Raw genomic sequence first — 23109 nt, forward strand, 5'->3', positions numbered from 1 at the left:
AGGAGGGGTGGCTAATGGAGGAAGAGGAGGTGTTCTGCACAGTTGAGTCCAGAGGAGAGGAGCGGCCGCCATGTTAACCAAGAAGCCCGGAACCTCGGTCCTTCCGACGGGTGAGCATACCCTTTGTGTCCGACAGAAGGCACCTGAGCCGGGCCACGGTTGAGGAGATGCCCCAGTGTTTCTCTGGCTGTCTTTAACGGCAGGTAGTGAGTGAGACACGGAGGAGCAGAGCGGGGAGGGCTGGGGGCTGTGCTAGCTAAGTGGCTCCAGTACGAGCAGCCCTCCAGGCTCGCCTTTTTCGGTCTCTGCTCTTTAAATTAAGCATAAAAGCTGGGAGGTAGCTGGGCTGACAGCGGGAGAAGTGAAGGAAGGAAAATCAGCTCTGTCCGTCAGGTTAATTTTTAGCAAACAGATGAGAAGTGACAGCAGTAGCAGCTTTTCCCACAGTCTCTCCCTGCTCCGGTTATTCCTTCTCCTGCTCTCCGTCAAGCTGCCTTTGTCACCGTGCTACTCCTCGGTGTCCTGGCTCTCCTGGTGCCCTGTGTGTGATGTTAGCTTTGCTGGTTTCTGTGTGTTTTGCGTGTTTTCCGTTGCCGGGTAATTCTTGGCCTCCGGCTCCACGGACAGAAATAAATCTTCGGTCAGAGGTCAGTTGGTTTGCTCCACATTAAAGGTATGGTTTCCCCCTCCTATCACTTCCTAAAATCTTAAGGAGCTTGACAGCCTCACGCTGAGCGTTACAGCTGATATTCTGCCTTTATATTCATATAAGGATTCAGTGGCTTTGTGCTAGCATGGAAGCTCTCCATACACTCCTGGTGTCTGTGTTTGAACCATTAATACGAGATTAATTCGCTCTCCAGAGGTTTGACGATTGTGCTTGGTTTTATTTTTTTATCATACGCTTAATGTCAATAAATACTTTGATGGTTGGAGGCAGTTTCATTTTGCGTGATGAGCCTGATTGGTATATTAGCATTCCTTTAATTCTGTTAGTGTGAGGAAGTCACAGCAGAAATTACTTATGGTATAAACAGATTAAAGGGCGTAGCCATCCATTTGTGCGTGGACTGTTGTTTTGAAGCCTGAAGGTTGGCCATAGTGGTTATTTTAAAGCTTTATTAGCCATAAACTCCTTTATTTACGCTGATGGGCTATTTTTGGCTGGTGTATTCATAGACTTTTGGACATGTTGGATATAGACAGCCGCTGGTTTTTGGTCTGCTGTTTTGAAGACACAGCTTTGGCCCATTTTGACGTTTTCTTGAAACCGGATGTGGGGCAGACTTGGGAAATTGTTAGCTTGGTTAGCTATTTGGTTAGCTACTTTAAGACTTTACTACTTTGTTGCTGTTTTTTTTTTTTTTTTTTAAAGGACATGACCCTATTTTGGAGAAAATGTATAATATGTACAATTTACTTTCTTGTTAAATAGGGTGCTGAAAAGGCATTTAAAAATATTAATGAGTTGTTAGCTGATGTTAGCGCTTGCTAGCATCATGATATTAAATGGAGTTCTAACTTTTGCTCGTGGAAAATCTGTTTATATTTGAGCTAGGAAGTTGTTAGCTAGCCTGGTTAGCGAGATACCAATGTAATTCACACTGTGATATAAAATCTAATCTTGGCTAGTGAAAATGGGCCTTAAATATACACACATGGATGTAAAAGCTAATGGTAGCCACAGGAGGGGTTACCTAGGGAACTATTCAGCAACTAGCTTGGTTGACAAGGTGATAACCAGGGTTACTGGGTTTTGGAAAACAGGCTTTATGTTTTGCTTATTGAGGTTTTGGAGACTCTTGACCACTAACCATGTGACTTAACTTATCCACCATTCTAGATGTGTGATAATTAAGGGAAGGGATCAAGTAAGTCCCCGATCACCCCAGTTGTGAGGTGGAAAATGAATATAATGGTTGTGAGCAATTTGTGGATTTTTATGGCAATCGTTGGAAAAATGATTGCTAAAGTCAGTCACGTAGGTCCCCTGGCAACTCACCTGTTGCTAGGGTAAAAGACCCCGACTAGTGGGCAAAAAAACTTGTGATTGCTGCAGTCACAGTTTCAGTGGAAATGAATTGACTTGTGTACAAATGTCATCCAGCTGCTAAAACGCTGAAAAGTGCGACACAAAACGTAAACGGAGGTTTACCTTTAAAGTACAAATTACACCTTTAACTTCATTTTTACTTTTCGTTGTTTTTTTTGTCAGTGTTGTAAATCGAACAATTTCTGCAGTCTCTCATAGTATAAGGCCCTTACTGGTCACCTGTGGCAATTTTATTTTGACTGTGTTGTTTACTGTCGTGTACTGTGGACCATACTGTTTTTACTCTTTATCGTACTGGTAGCACAAAACAAAAAATCCTTGTGGGATTTTTTTGAGCATTAATAACAGTCACACCAGTCTCAAACAATCCATGTTTAAGAGTAGAATCACATACACAAACTAGAGTCCCAGACAAAAGTTTAAGATCTTAACAAGGTTTCAAGTAGAGCTTCAACATGCAACAAGAAGAAATGGGAGTGAGACAAAACATTTTTTTGAGGATGCAATTTATTGAAAACAACGCTTAAACTGAACCGGCTATATATACACATGTATGTGTATACATACACATGCATGTACGTACGTATGTACGTCCTTATGGCATCTGAGGATAACGTAGGGACGTGTTGTACCAGGTGAAACGAGTAATTCTTGTTTTCAAGATTTGCTCTTATTAACTTGGCACAGTGGTAGTAGTTCTTTTGACTTCCTTGATTGGTGTTGACATATACCTCATTTTGGTAATAATATCTAGGTTTTGTTGTGCTGCCTGTTTCTGTTTGTTTTTACATAACAACCCAACTATTGTTACTGTTAAGTTGTTTTTCATAAGTTTATTTCAAACTGTGTTAACTCATCTTCACTCTAATTCTACAATAATCATATTTAAAAGAAATATCACGTGCTTCATGAAATAAATAACAGGTAATTTAACCTTTTTAGGCCTCATATATACAGCAACGTGTATGTCAGGCGGTTGTGCCAAATTTATTTGAAGCTTGTCTTGTGGATAATGTAAGGGTGTTATGTGTAGTAGCATGAAGTATATGCTTTGCAATGTATCATGCTATCTTTAGGAACTAAGACATTGCAGTTGAGTTTGATTGCACATTGCTGTATTCAGTTACAGTGATGTAAACAGAGGCAGGCAGCCAGATGTAACATAGCTCTGATATTATTGCTGTCATTCGCTCACAGCCAGCGATGTGCTGTCAGTAATGAAGTTTAGACAGTGACTGATACAGAGTATCAGTCACTGTCTAGAGTATAATAATATAATGGTAAAGCGCTATACAAATACAGGCCATTTACCATAATTACTCTGTGATCACAGTCCTGTTTTTGTCATTTAAACTGTCAGACTTGTAGCAAGCTTTCCCTGCTCATCCCTCATCCTCGTCTAACCACCTGCTTTATAATCAGTTCATTAGCTGCTTGAATCAGAGTCTGTTTCCTGCTGTGTGCTGGCAGTTTGTGCCGGTTCATGCACTGTTTCCAGATCTGTGTCCCAGTTTCTCACTGTACACCAACAAGCATGGGGTGGATGTCGTAATGTTGACACTGCGTGCTGACAAATGTCTGTTAAACTGGCTCTGCTGCAGCAGCACACGGGGTTTTAAAAGGTGCTTTTGAGAGGAGGGCGGAGTTTGCGACTGTCTCTGTTATCTGTGTCAAAGCAGATGGTGCCTGGTTATCAGAATACCCACATTCAGAGAGTTTTTGTTTTTGAAAACATCACAGCTGCTTGTTTACAAGTAGTGCTGATCATCACTCTCGCAGATAGATCGGCAAACCTCGTTAATGTGGGTTTTTACCAGCTGCTGCTAATTAACAGTGATTCTGAAATGGAAAAGTTTGGATGTCATCGGGCTGATTTGTTCTTGTTTTCCATTTGAATGCACTGCTGCTGAAATTGTCACATTTTAACCTCAATTCTTGTTTCTTAACATGAGTTTTCCCAGTTTCCCTGTTCTTATCTCCATGTATCTGAGTGTCTGTGCCATAAAGTGCCTAGTTTTGACTTCTAAAGGGCAAAAATAGGTGAAATTGTGAAATTTCTGATATTAATATTCTTGGTGATTTTACCCAGAAATCAGGTTTCAAAGTCCAAACAGTGAAAATGTGGCTGAATTTGTGGCTTTAAAATAAAATGATGCTGCTGAAAGGGAAGTGAAACGTTATAAAGGCGAGGCAGCCTGAATAAGTATGATGACAGCATCCGATTTCCATAATTAAACAGAAACATGAATACCCAGCACATACCTGCCTCCTGAGGCGATAGGTAGATGCTTTAGTCCAGCTCTTGGTTTAGCCGCCGCTCTTTAAAAGTCGAGTTTGGATGAATTACAGTTTGAAAAGTCTTCACATGTGTGACTGAACAGCAGCAGTACGAGTCAGTTTACATCTTCATGACTGAAACAGCTTGTTTACCCTCCTGCGTAGTAATGTTAGCACACCACCAAAGGAACAGCAGCATGTGTTGATAAAAACATCCAAGTAATTAATGGCTTTACTGCAATTTTTACACTTTGTAAAGCCACCCAGGTTCTGTTGGACCATTTGGCAGAGCACTTTTGGTCCCCGGGCTGCATGTTTGACACCTCTACATTAGTGGATTGCCCAACCAGAGTCCTAACAGCCAATCAGCAGCTTCAAAACTGAGAGACTTTGACTCCACAGCTGTGTGTGCTGCTAAATTTGGGTGTCATTAACACCCAGCCATGTGTGTCTGTCGCACACATGATTTTTTTTTTTATTTTATGATACTTCACTCACTATTTTTACAGTGTTAGAAGTAGGGAATAGTGTAGAAGTTCAACTAAATGTCAGTGAGTCATTTACAGGACCCTGTGAGGGACAGCATGCTGTGACTTTGGGAGCTTCGTAGTTTTTTTTTTTTTTTTTACCCACATCTTTTATATCTCCAGCACCTCTGCTGGCTTGTGACATTGCTGAGCGTCACAGCGCTGACTTTCCCACTCGACCGGTTGAGCAGCATGCCGAGCATGCCTGCCGGCTCTCTGGCATTTCCAGCTCGGTGTTGAGTTTGCATTCAGAGCGCTGCTTTTCCACTCCGGTAGCATGCATTTGTCGGGCTCGCAGCGAGGGAGGCTGTGTGCGCCTTCAGTACAGATCCCTGTTACACTATCAGTACATGTTGCAGGAGCCCCTGCAGAGTTGATGAAGGGCTGAGAGCCCAGCAGGACACTGGATGGTCTGAGTTAGAGCCTGAGCTGCTCTGGAGATTTAACCTCTGCTTTTAATGCTTTTATTGGCTGATAATTTTATTTTTCTGACTAAAGCAAGGACTTTAACCCTTTAAAACCAGTCGGAGCGGGCACGCTCCGTTTTGCATAACTATTTTTAAATCCCTGTAGAACTGCAACCACGTAAGCTAGCGCAATAATTTTTTTTTGCATATGAAACCGGAGGAGTTGTACTTACATCTCATGCCATCAGCTTGTCCTTGGTCACAGTTTCCTTCCACACATAGCTTTGCAAAAACTGCATAAAAAGCGCTTGCAGCAACAAAAACATAATATTCCAGAAACACGCTTTGCTGATCCGATCAGCTGTTGGTAACACTTCCTACGTTGGAACAGACGTCAGCCCGAACTATCGCCTGTCTGCCATTACCTGCCCGAAACCGGAAGTGACGTCACTTTCGTGGAAATGTAGTTTTTTACCATCAGGGCCTCATAAGCCTATACTGGTGTTTTTAAAAGTTATGTTTGACTTTATGACTTTATGACTTTCTTTGTCGTTTCTAGGATGCTTAGAACTCAAATTGCACTGCTGGAAATAGTTTATTTTGATGCATATGCTGTTTTTTTGCAAATTTGCATTGTAATATTTATTTTCGTTTTTCCTGCAGTATATAAAAATTGGTGTATTTCAAAAATAAAACTATGAAGACACTCAAAACTTTCCTGTGGTGGGAAACTATTTTGTGCAACTTTTGTGTATTTACAGTTTTGAGGGATAAGCCCCTTAAATTTCTCTAACTAGAAATATATGTTTAAAAAAAAACAAAAAAAAAGATTTTCAATTTTTTTGTAGTTTATTGCACTTTTTTGCAATTTATGTAATTACTATGCACTTAATGCAGACATATTATTAAATCTTTTGGCTATAATGGTTGTATTGATGTATATCAACTTGAAATGCTCCCAAAAATGACACTACAGCATGTAAAAATATAATATAAGCTCTGGCAGACTTGGTTCTATGGTAGGTCTTAAAGGGTTAAGCTTCTTTCAAATTTGTTAAGTAAGAGTTGTAGTAAACATTAGGAGTCAGCTGATTTCTGTTTTTTCAGGCCTGACAGAGACATGGATTATAAGTAATCAGACACTGATAACAAATATACACTGGCATTCAATATTAAATCTAATTGTCGACGTTCAGAGTAAAAGAAAAAATGTTTGCAAAGTTTATTACAATGAACTGCAGCTAAACTAAAACTGTTTCCAAGTCGGCTTCAGAAAGTATCGCTGTACAATATCTGCTCTGAACATCTGAAAAACACTATCCATCTTATAAAAATGGGGTAACCATCAGTGCATTTTCCTCTTATTTATGTTTCCTCTTATTTATAAATGTATTTCAAGCTTCAGTAAATTAAACTGTATGTAAAAGTCGTTTTGTGATCACAGTCGTGGTGATTTTCCTTTGGGTAAAATCCATAGTCTCTTTGATGGATGTCAAAAATGGTTATATGCAAGAAAAACCAGTTTTCACAGTGAGGTATATTTCTGTCCGTGTACATGCTGTCATAATGTGCAGTAAGGGCTCTCTTTGCTCTGTTGTTTCTCCATGATGAAATGCCTTGTATGTGTTTTCTTTACAGTTTCTGTCGTGCCTGGTTGTTGCTGTTTGCTTTTGCTCATTTCCTGTTTATTATATTTTATGAGCCAGATGTGATTAATATGGCTGAATCTGTCACTTTTACATGTTGGACTGCGTCTTCTTAGATAAAAGTCAACAATAACTGTAGTATTAAAGCGCTTTCATTTTCCACTAAGAAACAAATATTAAACTTTGAGCTGTTTTTTGTGGCTGCCTGCTATCTTAGCTGCTAGCATGACCTTCCATTCTTGTTGTTAGCGTAGCTTTGGCCACTGTGCTCCTTTTCTCTGTTCGTGATTATGCCTTGAGCTTGTTCAAATTGCTTGTAGCAGGAGGCCGCGGGTAGCCCTGGCATGTATTTCTTCAGGTTGGCTGTGTCTGCCATAGGGCCTGGTCTGTCAGTCAGAACAGGTTGTTAAAGTTTGAGATGCTTCAGGGACAGACACCTCTGTCTCCACAGTAAGGTGCATTCCTCAAGTATTTTTAGTGTAATGTTACCGTCATGCAAGTTTGCCACTACTCAAATGCTGTTGTGACTCAAACAGAGAGGATGTCATGTTTATTAGCATCTTTGGCTTCAAACAGCAGCTTTGTTCATTTACTGGAACTTTTTCAGACTGCACACTTCTGCAAGCTAATTGGGTTTTACTCATGACAGGTAACCAATAATCGAACCGGCGATCTTTTGTTTGCTATGCTTATGCTATCTTCTGATAATTGAAAAGTCTCAGCAAGTCTCTGTGTGGCCAACAACAGACACACATTATGCCCATATCGTGGTCTAAACCAATCAGAGATAGTCCAAGTAAGATGTTCAGTTCGAAGCTTTTGAGGCACTTTTAATTTTGACTATCTGTTTATTTTATATATCTTGAGATATTTTAAGTTTAAATTTCAGCTCACTGAAGCACTTTAAGCACAAGAACTTTTTCAGCACCGTACTTTTCGGACTATAAGGCGCACTTAAAATATTTTTATTTCCTCAAAAGTGCGCTTTATGTATGAATTTTGGTTGTGCTTACTGACCACAAACTGATTTTATGTAGTACATGGCGCTCAAAAATCTGTCAAAATGTTTTAGTATGACTTTGGTAAGCTACGAAGCCGCACCGCTTGATGGATTGTTGGAGCATTACGGCTACTGTAGTCAGGAGAACTTTGTGTTGACAATAGGGCTGCCACGATTAGTCGACTAGTCACCATTAGTCGACTAGTCACCATTAGTCGACTAGTCACCATTAGTCGACTATCAAAATCGTAGACAACTAATTTAACAGTCGACGCGTCGTTTGAAGCTTTGAAAGATCCCAAAAGACGCAGGAATAAGTAGTAGGATTTAAGAGTGTAATAACGGACTGAAACAGAAGATGGCAGCACTGCATGTACAAGGATGCCAGCTGCCGTTAAACCCCGAAGAAGAAGAAGCAGTGTCCGGTGTTGTAGCTATGTCCAAATTCAGGAACCACATCCTTCTGTGCCCGCATTTGTAGGCCGATTACGTTACAGCAACACGACGAAGACGGTCCAAATTCGAAGACTCTGACAAATGCGGCCCACAAATGTGCCCTTGATTTCCCCAGATTTGAAGGATAGGTCGGGTGTATACTTCGTGGCCCAGCCTATCCCAGAATTCATAGTGCGGCCCTGCTCAGTTTTCAACTATGGCGGCTGCTAGTTAGTTTTAATATTACTGTTATTATTCTCTCTGGGTCACAAAATAAATGTGTAACATATTTTGAGGCAAGAATGTAGCTGTGTAAACTCGTTGCATTGCCACTCAAACTGAGTGGCAATGCAACGAGGGTTACAAAAGAAAACGATAGATTGATTGCGTGGGATCGGGCATGATCACGTAGCGGTAGCTACTGTCGGGGTAGCTACCGCTACAGAACATGACACATCACGATGAATCAGCGAGTTATGCTTTGTTCTGGTTTTATGAAGAACTTGTGTTGTTGCATTACCGTGCAAGTTGAGTGTTAGAAAAGAAAACTACAGATTTATTGCTCTAGCGATCGAACATGTGGACCGAACAAAGAACATGCGTCACGATGACGCGTCATTGTGACGCAGCGAGTTATTTGTTGTTGGTTTGTTTTATTATTCGATTTGAGGGTAAGAAAACATTTTATGTTGACTATTCTCACGTTCGGACAGGATTATTGTAATGAACGAAGGATATTTTGCCTGATAATTATTTATATCCTGCTGTAACTTTTCTGTATAAAGAACTAAGCCCTCCAACGTTTCAGGCGTAAAACGTCATAAAAAGAAGTGTTTGTAACTAAAAATAAAAATTGTGGAATACTGTTTGTGCGTGATTTAGATCCCAGCCTGTGCTCCCGACACTGGGAAAACAAACTGGCCGGAACAGTCACCGCGGAACGACACCGGGACCCGCCGCTGCAGCCCGCTGTAAGCAGACCGCTCCAAGCAGCCGGCGGGAGGCAGCGGAAATCATATTCTTCCTCGATTCCTAACACAACTGTTCATGTTCATCCTTCTCAAATAAATGTTTTTCAGGTTCAAAGTGATCTTGTATTGTTATTAACATATTTTTGTAATTTTATTTTAGAAAACAACGAGATAATAAGCACTTAATATGTGAAAACTAAAAACATAATATACCGTTTTATTATAATTTCCTATGGTTCTGCAAAAAAATAATGTTGGATCAAAACGAATGTTGGAGCCAATCTTTGACCCATCTAAAGGCTTAATTATAACAATAATCAAATATTACTTCAAATGTATTTTATGGAAAATATTTAAGTTTTTATTTTTTTCAGCTAAAAACGGTGCGTTCATGTAAAGAAACTGGGATTTAAAGCGTTAAAACCCCCGAAATATAATTAAAACTTTATATGAATATTTCAGGGAGAAGTAGTTTTAAAAGATTGGCTAATTTAAAGTGGAAAAAAATATGAATATATATAATCTTTTTATAGCACTTTTGGGGCGTGGCAGAAAACGGTCCCTAGTGCGATGGACGCAAGTTTTTCTTTTAATTTGCCCCTGCATTAAAAATAATGCTGGATCAAAACGAATGTTGGTGCGAATCTTTGGACCATCCAAAGGCCTAATTATAATAAAAGTGAAATATTACTTCAAATGTTTTTTATTGAAAATATTTAGTTTTTTTTGTTTTTTGGGGCTAAAAAAACGGTGCGCTCATGTAATTAAACTGCGATTAAAAGGGTTAAAACCCCCGAAATATAATTAAAAGTTGATATGAATATTTCAGGGAGAAGTAGTTTTAAAAGATTGGCTAATTTAAAGTGGAAAAAAACATGAATATATAATATTTTTATAGCACTTTTTGGGGTGTGGCAGAAAACGGTCCCTAGGGTGATGAACGTGAGTTTTTTAAAGGATGACATGACGGTTAAATTAACAGACTCTGCTGGTTGCTGAGTTTTGATTTCCTGCTTCTCCTTTTTCACGTCGTCACTCTGAGTCGGGCCGTGAACCATTGACAGCGGCAGAAGCTGATAAGTGTCTTGTTTAAAGTCCAACATGCTTTATCATGCAGCGGCTGTTTAAACTTTTGGCTCTTCAGTTAAGAAGACACTGTGACCTCTGACCCGTGCATCGTGTTGCTGTCGTCATGTTGCTATTAAAGAAGGTGAAGCTGCAGAGGGAGAGGCAGAGAGGTAGGCACTGTTGGAGATTACGAGGCTAAATTAAAACCTTAATCCTCCTTAGACTCTATAAGACTGACTCCAGAATGAACAGGATTGCTTTGGGTCAGTCCAGTCCAGAGCTATTTGAAGGCAGTTAGCAGGACGGTCAATGAGCTGTTTACATGCGGACTGGTAGCTAAGCTTTCAGCTACTTCAAGCTTTCTTATGCTGTATTTACATGGTACTGTACAGACTGCAGTGTTTCCCACAGGTTTATTTTTGGCACATGTGTATGTTTGTGTATGTGTCAACACAAAGTTTTTACACATTCGTCACCTTTACATGTTTCAGATACCAAATTAATCGTGGACAAAAATAACCCGGGTAAATAGAGATCGACAGACCACGTGACTTTCGCACATTGCATTGTAGGTACGAGTGGCAGCAAAATTAAAGCACTGCATCAAGCGCTAGCATTTCCAGCACCAGTAACCATTAATTCTGCGATTTTAATCCCTACCTGCATTTTATTTGCCCTGAAAACAGTTATGTACAAAATGAAAGGAGAACACGGCAGGTCCGTACAAAGACAGACTTGACGAAAAGGCTATCTTCACTCCGGAGTACTGGAAGAGAGAGGGGGCAGCGACAGTCGCTGTTCTTTCCAGTGAAAGGGATTTCATGTACCACCGTGCGTTTCGGGATTTACCCCGCAATCCAAGCCCTCCGTTGCCTCTTCGTGACTTCGGAAACATGACTTGAACAATTTTTCTTCCACGAAGGAATCCGATAAAAACCAATTGCTTTACCCGTTGGCTTCCAGTGGCTGTCATGCGACCGGCTATAGCAGTTAATAATACAACAGCTTCTTGCCATTCTTTGTGTCTCTGTTTATCTCGGTGTGACTGCTGTCTTGTAAAAGCCCGTGCGCGCTAGCCACTTGTACCTACAATCCTTTGCGGTTTTACCCTGGAAATGACGCCACATTTTCGATCTCTATACAAAATGCAGTTTTTAAATGATTATTTCATTCATTAAGAAAAAAAAAACATATCCAAAGCTAACTCATCTCATGTGAAAAAAGTAATTATCCCCTCTAAGTCATAAATTAACTGTTATTGTCTGATTTCTGCCAGATCTGTTGAATTATTAAATTGCTTAAATAGAACCTGTATGATAAAGTGAAGTAGCCTAAAAGATCTCAAAAAGCAACACATCATCCCAGGATCTAAAGAAATGGATGCGAAAGATCTGCTGGTATGCTGCCACAGCTCATCTGCTGCGAGTTTCAACGTGTTTTGCATTCAGAGATGCTCTTCTGCATACCTTGGTTGTAACAAGTGGTTATTTGAGTAAATACTGCTTTCCTGATTGAAGTTCAGCAGGTCATCTTGGCCATGTCTGAGTGCTTTGAGGTGCTGCTGTGTGATTAGCTAATTGGATAACAATTAAATAAAATTATTAAATAAAAATAAATGTTAGAAGCAGTTTACTCGCAGCAATTCAACTGCAAAAACCAGAAGAACATCATCTTTGTTACCTTGGGGCAGCGTGAAAAGGGTTTTTGGTGCAGTGATTAGATGGTACAGTACAAACAGGAAACATAAATAAGGTCAAAGACTACAGCATCACAGAAAAAAGCTGTGGAGTCAGATTTCTCTTGTTCCAGGAAATAAAAAAGAAGATTACGAGTTAAGTTTATTCTTACAGCTCTTATCAAATGCAGATAACTTTCTTTAAAATTGAGAACTGGGGCATTAAGCTGTTTGAGTTTTATCAGCATGTCTAAGTAGGTAAAAATTGAAAATGATATACTAAGCTAATTCAGATTTAAAAATAAGTAAGTAAATGATGATATTTTTTATGACAGTTTTTGCAAGAAAAGTTACAGATTAACTTTTCTTGCAAAAACTGCATAAAAATCAGCAGATCTTCACATATGTGAAGCTGCGTCTGTAGAATGTTTACAGATATTGTTTCAAGATATTTAGTTAATAACTGTAGCTCCTGTGCTGCTGGAATAACTGGAGGTTTTTCCATTCTTCCCATTCCTCCACCATGGTGTGAATTCAGCTCATTTTATCTTCTTAGACAGCACAGTGCTGAGTTGGTCTAAAACCTCTTAAAACCACAGTTTTAGTCTTCATTTTCGTGATACTGCCCAATAAAGGTTGTGTAACTCGTCAGGTTTCCCATCTATGACTTAAAAAAAAATTCATCTTGGCTTCTTCCTGAGACTAAAACACTCAAATTAAGAAACTTTTTTCTTTTCTTTTTTTTTTTTTTTTTTCTTTTCTTTTTGTTGTTGACCAAGCAGGACTAGTTGAAACACAGTCATTGGTCTTTATGATGTAAAAGGCATTAAAACACACATGACAATAACAAAGCTGTCATATAATCATCTTTTCTCACTCTCTTTCAGGCAAAACGGGCGAGCCGGTCTACTCTCCCGGTCACAACGGCTCTCAGGCCACGTCGCCCGCCGCCCTGCCCCCACTTCGCAACAGTAACCACCATCATTTGACGGTATGGCTGCACACTGCTTTATCATTTATTATTTTCACTTCTTTGTCATTGTTGTGTTCAAAATAACACATGTGAAGAGCATAAAGCGGATATCATGCCTAAGTATCTGGACTTCTTCCTCCTGATCTCTGAATCTTTAAAACTTAGATGAACTTTGAATAGTTTGCTCATTTAGGTTTAACCAAAATTCACAAACTGTGTAAATGTGCTTTGATGAAATTAGTACTCCTCAAACCGTGTTTTCTTTTACCAAAATACAAAATTTTTCTTCCAACTATGCCAATTATGCTTTACCTACTTTTAATGTTTGAGGTGACAGTGTTGCTGCAGTTCTAGGAAGCCCTTATTATACAAAAGCTTTCAAAGAGCCGCCTGGTAAAACAAACAGAAGAAGAAAAAGACTATGAACCCTGCACACAGCAGGCTGTCAGGGAGCGAGGGGAGAGAGCAAGCCATGCGCCGCCCTAATTGGCTTTATATGAACGCAGGTGAGACTCGGTAGTCTATCAGCACAGAGGATGAACCACAGAGCAAGGGCAGGATAATAATGATGACAGAAAAAGTTTAAACAAAGATGCCTAACAAGGTTTTGAACAACGATGGTAGCATGCAGAAGTCATTCAGATCGCTCTATCAGAATCAGAAAGACATTATTTATCCCCAAAGGGCAATCATTTTATATTTGTTTATCTGCTCTTGGCTCTGTGTGATGTCACGAATAGGGAATGTCACTAATAAGGTCATTTGAGTACCTCAGACTAGTTTATATCCTCTTTTACTGTGTGGTTCTCCTTTTTTTTTCTTCTTTTTTTTCTTTTTTTTCCCCATTCTCTTTCCGCTCTCAACAAATCAGGGTTGATGGCTACCCCTCCAACAGTGTCTTCCTGTTAATAGGGAGTTCTTCCTCTCCACCATCACCGAGTGCTTGCTCACAGGCAGTCACCTGACCATTGGGGTTCTTTACCTTACAATACACATGGAAATTAAAATTGAGCAGTCTGCTGAGCTGAATAGAAGCTCCACTCTCCTCCTGCTGTTCAGATCTTCTGTTTGTGGGAGGCAGCCAATCAGGAGATTAAAGGAAGTGGATGAACTACACCAATGCCTACTTTAAAATAAATAACTGTGAAGCTGTTACCAAGAAGAATGTGAATCTGATCCAGTTTAATTATAAACATTAAGTCTGCTAGTGTGCCTCAGGTTCATGGTTTTATTCTGATAGTCATCAGCAGGTGAATAACAGAAAAAGGGATGAACAGATTAGCGGCAGATGTTCTGCTCAGACCTTTGTGGTCAGCAGCTTCGTGCAGGTCGTGATTTTTGAGTTTGATTCAGATTCTGCAGCTCGGGGTTTTGTCCCGTTCATCTTGGCTCATCGTTGGGAGAAATAAGCTGGTGAAGTCATATGTCAGGGTTGGCGTGTTAGCATACTGTTAGCGCCAAGAAGCAGCACTTCTGTGCACCAGCCCACTGTAGCCACATGGCTAATAATAGCCTCCTGTGCCAGGATGCTTTAAACAGCTAAATGGTTTATAGGCTGGTGTGAAGGGCACACACACGCACACACAAGACTAATGCTATAAAAGAAATAATGCATCATTTATTTGCTCTGTTTATTTTATCGCCACTTTTGTACACGATAATGACGTTTCCTGTGGCACGTCAGTGGAATCTCTTACCAGACATTAACATTGATGTCCAGGACGGCAAATCAGAGGCTTCTTATCACTTGGAAAAAGTCACATGTTTAATCAAGGAGCAAATATTCATTGTCAGAAACTGATCTTCCAGCCTCAAGTAATTTACCTGCAGTAGTGTGCCTTAAATCCGGTGTGCCTTATGGTCTGAAAAATATGGTACACAAAAGAAAAAAATTAATAAAATTAGAGCTCAGCATATAAAAACATTAAGAATTTTATTGCATTATATTAATGAGGGCAACCTAACGACAAGTGAACCCTGGAAGAAATAAAATCTTATATTGGGGCAAATTCTTTAATCACAGTTGACTGATAATTCTGTACCGGCAGTTTTTATTTCTCAGTAACAATTGAAATGAACAGAAATGTTGATTATTCTTCAAAATAACTGCCTGAATATGTACCTGGAAACAATTCAAGATGGGTCTCCAGTGGCTAACCTTTCACCTGAAAGAACTCATTTCCCAGCCCTCTTATATAAAACCATTTAAAAACATGGAAATATTACACCTAGCTTTTTTTATGTATGTTTAATAATAAAAATAAATAATCTGCAGATTAATGAATAATGGAAATCCTTGAAGGAAAGAAGCAACATTTGGCTGACTGAGTCGAGGTGTAGTCAGGTAAGGGAGGAGTCAGCAGAGCCACATGTCATCTTATATGTCACTGTAGCTGCTGAGACACACACACAAACCTGTTTGTGTGAGTGTTTCATCTCCTGATTTTCATCCTCATGTTTGTGCCACCGTGTCCTCAGCTGCCGGGTCACAAGAACACACACTTACTGTGTTTTTGTGTTAAGCACCAGGTCTTTGAACCAAGCTTGTGTGTGTGTGTGTGTGTGTGTGTGTAAGCACCTCTGTTATCTGAAAAGACCCAGGTGTGCTGGTCACCACAGCAACAGTGAGCGGGAGACAAAGGGAGACAATGAGACGGAGCCGCCTGTTAATCAGAGGGGGATAATTTCCCGGACACAGTTCATCTTCCCGGGAATCGTTTTTGTCTAATTCACTCATTTCTGGGTGTTAATTATCCACGTTTCTCTGAGAGCGCACGTCCAGGTCCATATTTGGATGACACGCATCAGAAAATGAATCATTAAAAGGAGAAAAATAAAGTCCCAGAATCTATTAAACTTAAACCAAAGACATCATAAGTGGTCATAAAGTGGCCACCTGCTAGTTACTGCTGTTAAATAAACCTCTGTTTCCTCGGCTCAACTTGCAGAGGACTCACTCTTATTTTTAGCCAATATTTCCCTCTGTTTTCTGTCAGGGAGGCTCTAAAGTTGCGATGTCGGACGCCGTCCAGCTGTCATCGCAGTCGCAGAGCCACGTCACTCAGCTCTATGAGGAGAACACCAACAAACGCCCAGTGCTGACCTCCCAGCCCAATGGGCTGGCTCCAATCAGCTCGTCCCGACCTGGCTTGCCGCTGCCAGACCGGCAGACCTCTGCGTCAGAGCCTGCCCACCACCACCGCCAGAGCAGCGCAGCCTCCAACAAGTCAACGGACAGCAAGCCGAAGGTCAACCCCATGACCCCGGAGCAGGCCATGAAGCAGTTCATGTCCAAAATTTCGTCATTCGAGCAACACGAGATGTTCAGCTATCCCGAGGGTGAGTGTCCCTGACCACTCCGCCTGCAGATGGTCGTTCTGATTGATTAGAGGTCGGGTGTATTGACAGGAGAGAACCACTAATAACTGATCAATCATCTGCCTCCTCCTCAGTGTATTTTGTTGGCCAGAATGCCAAGAAGAGGCAGGGGGTCCTCGGTGGAGCCAACAACGGGGGCTATGACGATGATCAGGGGTCTTACATCCATGTACCACATGACCACATCGCATATCGCTATGAAGTCTTGAAGGTCATCGGCAAGGGCAGCTTTGGACAGGTATGACTGCTGACCCCCCCAATTTCCTGTTTTTAGTCTCTGAATTTTTTTGTCTTGTGTGTCCTTTTTTTTTTTTTTTTTTTTTTTTTAAGATTATTTTTGTTGACTTTTTATTAAATTTTGTTTGCGGTTATGTTTAGTTCCTGACTTTTTGAGAGTGATGGCAAGTTTTAGCATCTTTGTGGTAATAATTTTTAACCTTAATGCCTGCAGAAGATTCCAGATGATGTTGTAGTGTGTAGCAAAGACAGTAGAGATGGTTATTACACAGCTTAGCAGCTGAGCTTTGTTTGGTGAAACATGTCTCATTATAAAGGAAAGCCACAACAAAAGGAGCTTTTAGTTATCAGGTTTCGAGTCTTCATGTTTAATTTTAAGAAGAATTTTTTAATAGAGAAATAACAGTTGTAGAATAGAACCAGGAAAACCATGAATATTAAAAATATCTTTGCATACTCTTCTATTCCGAGACTTTAGTTGGTGTTTTTTTTTTTTTTTTTTTTTTGACATCAAGAATATCTAATCTAAGATTAATGACGGCGTCATGCTCTTCCTTTTCCTCCTGCAGGTGGTGAAGGCCTTCGACCACAAGACTCAGACACATGTGGCTCTGAAAATGGTCCGCAACGAGAAGCGCTTCCACCGGCAGGCAGCGGAGGAGATCCGCATCCTGGAGCACCTGAAGAAGCAGGACAAGGATTCGAGCATGAACGTCATCCACATGCTGGAGAACTTCACCTTCCGAAACCACATCTGCATGACCTTCGAGCTCCTCAGCATGAACCTGTATGAGCTCATCAAGAAGAACAAGTTTCAGGGCTTCAGCCTCCCGCTGGTCAGGAAGTTTGCCCACTCCATCCTGCAGTGTCTGGATGCACTGCACAAGAATCGCATCATCCACTGCGATCTCAAGCCCGAGAACATTTTACTGAAGCAGCAGGGACGCAGCGGCATCAAGGTCAGCTGCTGTAAACGAATCAGAGGAAAACCCCCTTTCTTCACTTCAAAGACCCTTTCAAACTGCTTCTCTTTCTCTCCTCAGGTCATAGACTTTGGTTCCAGCTGTTATGAACATCAGAGGGTTTACACCTACATCCAGTCCAGGTTCTACAGAGCACCGGAGGTTATTCTGGGTAAGAAAAACACTGAGAAAACTGAGAGCAGCGTTTCCTTTCGCATATATCTGATGATGTTTCAGGAAACTCTTGAAAGCGGTTCATCGCAGGAAACAGTCTTTGGACTTCCTGAATGTGACTGCTTTACTTTCTGTTTGACCGACTACCCAATAATGACACAGGCTGGATTTGATGGTGACCCTCTTTCTTCTCTTCCAGGCTCCAGGTATGGGATGCCCATCGACATGTGGTCTCTGGGCTGTATCCTTGCCGAACTGCTCACTGGTTACCCCCTGCTGCCGGGCGAAGATGAAGCTGACCAGCTTGCCTGCATCATCGAACTCCTGGGAATGCCCACTCAGAAGCTCCTTGACGGCTCCAAGAGAGCGAAAAACTTTGTGTCATCAAAAGGCTACCCACGGTACTGCACCGTGACCACGCTACCTGATGGCACCACAGTGCTGAACAGCGGGCGCTCGCGGCGGGGAAAAATGCGCGGCCCCCCGGGCAGTAAGGACTGGAGCACGGCGCTGAAGGGCTGCGATGACGCGCACTTCATCGACTTCCTCAAACAGTGTCTAGAGTGGGACCCGGCACTCAGGATCACACCCAGTCATGCGCTTCGGCACCCGTGGCTGAGGAGGCGGCTTCCAAAGCCTCCGTCAGGAACCACGGCTGGAGAAAAGACCTCATCGTCCAAACGTGGCACGACCACCACTGATGGCGCCATCACCTCCATCTCAAAGCTCACCACCACCTCAACCACCACGTCATCCTCCTCAAAAACCAGGACTAACTTAGCAGCTATCACGGACGCCAACGGAAACATCCAGCCGAGGACAGTGCTGCCCAAACTGGTCAGCTGAGAGTGAATGCACCCCAATCGCTGCAGGGAGGATGGCAAACCAGCCGAATAAAATGGTTTCGTCCAGTTTGACAAACGTTTGGTTTTTCAGCATTGTTGGGGTGCGTTCAGAATAAACACGGCATGGAAATGTGCGGATTGGCTACTCCGCTGCACAAAACCCAGTTAGATGAACTCCTGCGTTCAGGAATGCCTCAAATCCTCAGTTTTACATTTTGAGCAGTGAGACACGAAGTAACCGCACGTTGTTTGGACCCGACTGCAGCGCCACTCAGACAATCAGAACTCACTATACCGCTCTGTAGCTCCAAACTCACAAACACATCAACAACATGGTGCTGACGGGGGAACAAGGCTGTTTTTAAAGTGTTTTTAGTACAGAATCTTTTTAGCTGGTTTGATTAATCAATTTAACAGCTTCAGTCTTACAAGGTTATATCCAAACACAGTGTAGGGCCTTATGAAGGAGGTTTATGAGGTTAACTGGCAGTTAAGTTTGATATATCCTTTTAATTCTAAAGGTATAGTTGTGCAGTGATTAGCTTTCTAGTCTTTGTTTTATGTCAGAGTGGAAAAAAAAAAGTTTGTTGGGTTTTAGTTAGGGGTAGATTGGTGGTGTTTGTTAAAAGCCCAGCAGAACCCACTCCCTGCTAGGTAGCTAACTTTGTTAGTTAGCTTTTGTTTTACAGTGTAGCTAGCCTTTTTTACCGTGCTAGCATAGTGCCTGTCAGCTGGCTAACTGCTAGCTGTCACTGGTTGTTGTTGGACAGCTACATGTTTCTTAGCTGTCCCTTTGCTAGCTATTTACCTTTTGACTGGCTAGCAGTTAGCTTAGCAAATTTTAAATCTGTCAGCTAGCTATAGCTGGCTCCACGTTTGCCTTTTTTGGCAGTTTGGCGGCTAGCCTTAGCCTGTTTTTAGCCATAGCTCGTTAGCTCTTCACTGCCCAGCCTTACGAAGCACAGACAGAATGAAAAAGGTTTTTAATATCTACACCTTGTTTTTTGATGGGGATAAAATAATGCCTGAAAAGAAGAATGTTTGAAGTAAACAAGCACCAGTTTTTTTCCTTTTGTAATGAATCAAAACTGAGCACTGAGGGCACGAAATGGGGTTTGAGGGATTACCACAGAGGAGCTGGTTTAATAGTAACGTTATAAACCTCACAGCAAAGAGCATGGATTAAAAAAATAGATTTAATGTTGTAAACCAAAGGGGACAGTGAAGAATTTTCTTAAATAGCCATTTTAAATAGTATTTAATAATAATTTGTTATTGTATAGAGAAAATAAAAGATGATTGTTGACCGTTACGCGGTAGACGTATCACCTGAGCCCAGAAAAAAAAGTTGATCTAAAATTAACTTATACACAAATCCTCATGTGCAACAAAATGAGTGTAAGCAACTTTGATTTTCAAAGTACCATAGGTTTACTAAGCTCCTCCATTTGGTTTTTCTCAAAGTATGGCGAGGTTGTTTCAAATCACAGCCTTTAGAGCCATTTGGAGCATGATATGTAGTGAATACCCTTTTAAAAAAAGTAACAAAGAATAGTTAAGGAGCGTCTACGTCAGAATGGATCGAGCAATAACGTCTAAAGTTCAGCTTTTTTTTTTTTTTTTTGTGACAGTCAGTGAGCAATTAAAGGTGAATACCAATGGGACCTAAGCATAGTGAGCCACTGCGTCTGGCCCTGAATGACGCAGTAAAATTACAGATTAATTTAATGATTATTGATTATATAGCTCCAAAAAGAAGTACATTTGCTGATACACTGATCAGAGTTAATTATTGAAAAATTTATAATGGGACGGTAGATGATTTTTATTTATTTGCGACACGTTAATATTTATTAATCTAATCTATGTATTACGTGCAGTTTATACTGTATACTTGAATGTGTGTGAGCTGGATGTATGTACTTGTGTGTGTATGCGCGTGCGCAGTATAAAGGGTCTTTTTGTTTGTTTGGGTATTTTTTTTAAAGCTTGTTCCCTCAACCCTGCATACTTTTACACACACACACACACACACACACACACACACACACACACACACACACACACACACACACAGAGAGCTGTATCTGAACGCACTCTAAAACTTAGGAAGATGACAACTAGGAGAAAAGCTGGCCCACAGTTGGCCGTGTGCACCATCAGCCTGGTGATGTAATGTAGCACGCAGGAAGTGGACGACGATGCTCAGAAGGAACTCTTGTTTAAAAACAAACAAACAAAAAAAGATACAGACACTACCTGCTCCACCCATCTCAGGGGAAGCTTTGTCCCCCTTCTGGAGGAGGAAGAGGAGGATAAAGGGGGGATCCTCTCTGATGTTTGTTTTTTTCTGAGGACTTGATTGGTTGAGTTTATTTTATTATTTTTTTTAATTCAGTGAGATGAAGTGCAGAGAGTCATAACTGTGTGCCTTCAGTATCTCATTGCCATGTCTCACCCACCACACACACACACACACACACACACACACACACACACACACACACAGACACACACACACATTCTTAAAGAGGTGATGTCATAGCATCAATAACAAAAATGAACAACAAAACCTCCCAGGAAGTCCGTCAGTATCCTTTGGTGCCACTCACACCAGCATGGTGAGATTTAATGGCTTAGAGTCTGGATGCTGATTAGTTCCTGGTTTGTTTCAGTAAAGCCCAAAGACACCTTGTGAACCCGTGTGACCTTTGACCTCTAAACCCCAGCTTGTCTTCACTGATCTGATACAATGGTTTTGTGGTCAGTGGAGACTCAAACACATGTCTTTAGCACAGTTTACAGAGCAAACAATAGTGCAGCAGAAAGATCACACAGTGGACACAAACCCCAAATTTCCCACATTTGACCCTGTGGAGGTGTTCTTGTGAAAAATCAGTCCGGCTTTCATTTCGATCTAGGAAACAGCTGTTTTGCTCAAATCCCAAGCCCTGGATACATTTTAGAGGTTTTACTCTTGATTCTTAATACTTTTGACTGTAAGCAAGTCAGATTTATAGCTTTCTGAATAGTCACTCTGAGTCCTGATCCACTATAAATGGCAAACTTCCTGCCATAGGTAAGACCATATGGGGCCTGGAGTTGTGAATGAATCAAAAAACTATGTAGTAATACTAAATTAGTACACGTGCCACCATATTTCAGTACTTGTATCCACCTGTGAATGGTTTCCCTGTTATTGCTATCTGCTGCATTACAGAACATGCCAACTTACCAGCCAAAGTAGCTTTAAGCTAACCTGTACTGACATCCACAGGTGTGTGTGTGTGTGATAAGATGATTTTTGGGGTGGGCAGGGGGTGTATAACATGGCTGCACAATGTATAGACACATATCAGCCCACTGTCGCCATCTGTCACTGTGGTACAGACCAGTGACACCTGCTGACAAAAGGGCTAAGCTAACACTAGCCGTTCGACTGCTAGCGCCCAGCCGCTAGCTGCTGCACTGACGTTTGTTTTCTTTGCAGTGATGCTAACACTAGCCTATTGCTAAATAAATGCTAGTAGCACATTTTTACCTGCTAGCGTTGAGCTCTGCACAGAGGGTGCTCGTGCAAGATGTTAGCATTAGCATTAATGTGGTTTTAAAGGGTTTTTTTTTCTTTTTTTTTTTTTCTTTTTTTAAATATTCGTACCTCAGATCGCTCAGTTATTATTATGATTATAACCGCTGTCACTAACACCCAGGGCATTTGGTTGACTCTACCAAAGTGCATTCCTTTACAAAGCTAGCTCAGAGCTAGCTGCTCAGATAGACACGCAGGTAGGTAGGCAGGAAGTATGAAAGAACGCAAAGGGGAAGTGGACAGAAAGGCGATCGAATGAGAAGCAGCCGTTGTCATTGAGATCAAAAGAGCATGAATTGCTTTTTGTTTTTGTTTTTCTAAATATTGTCACTGGCTGCAGTCATGCTCATGTTGTTTGATTTAAATAACCTCCCGTAGCAATCAGTTGGGTTTTTTGTTTGATTTTTTTTTTTTGGGGGGGGGACAGCAACTATAGCCTGGCTATCTTGCTAGCTCAATGCTACGCTAGCCAGTTAATGTTCAATCCCATTAGCCATTTAGGTTCTCTTCGGGAGTCTTTGCAGCCAGAGGTTAGCGGCTGATAGCTTGAAGCTGCGCTGTATTTCTGTGATATTTGCCAGCTGGTTTTTATTGTGGATTTTATCTGTAAATAATGTGCAAAGTGTTTGAATAATAGTTGTTTTTTTGGGGGGGAATTAAATGCGCTGATGTGCCACGCCGCAGCCAGTTTTACAACGTACTGTATCTACTGTACAGAACACAGAAGTTGACTTTTCTAGTGAGCCTTTGTTAAATTTTATTGTGGTGCAAGAAAAGGATTATTATTAATAAAACAGTTTTATTGTTCGTCTTTAGGTTTCTGTCTTTTTGTGAGTCGGAGTGTAATGAATGGGATAGATGTGCCTCTTTGTGCCCACTTTTAAATTGCAAA

The 23109-nt window shown here is 41.1% G+C and overlaps 1 protein-coding gene across 1 annotated transcript; it reads left to right on the forward strand.

Moving 5' to 3' along the window:
* Nucleotides 1-23032, forward strand: dyrk2 (dual-specificity tyrosine-(Y)-phosphorylation regulated kinase 2). The gene is made up of 7 exons (XM_084909724.1): nt 1-110; nt 12947-13050; nt 16029-16371; nt 16485-16648; nt 17217-17606; nt 17691-17781; nt 17983-23032. The coding sequence occupies exons 1-7, from the start codon at nt 71-73 to the stop codon at nt 18627-18629; spliced, it is 1779 nt and encodes a 592-aa protein (XP_084765850.1). The 5' UTR covers nt 1-70; the 3' UTR covers nt 18630-23032.
* The last annotated feature ends 77 nt before the right edge of the window (nt 23033-23109 follow it).

This window comes from Perissodus microlepis, chromosome 17, assembly GCF_051167445.1.
Source record: "Perissodus microlepis isolate ML-2025 ecotype Zambia chromosome 17, ASM5116744v1, whole genome shotgun sequence".
In the NCBI taxonomy this organism is placed as follows: Eukaryota; Metazoa; Chordata; class Actinopteri; order Cichliformes; family Cichlidae; genus Perissodus; species Perissodus microlepis.

What these genes read in the sequence shown, in the direction of transcription:
- dyrk2 (XM_084909724.1), top strand. Translation starts at nt 71, where the DNA reads ATGTTAACCAAGAAGCCCGGAACCTCGGTCCTTCCGACGG. An exon ending in GTAACCACCATCATTTGACG is followed by an intron (nt 13,051 to 16,028) that starts GTATGGCTGCAC and finishes GTTTTCTGTCAG; the next exon opens with GGAGGCTCTAAAGTTGCGAT. An exon ending in AGCACCGGAGGTTATTCTGG is followed by an intron (nt 17,782 to 17,982) that starts GTAAGAAAAACA and finishes CTTCTCTTCCAG; the next exon opens with GCTCCAGGTATGGGATGCCC.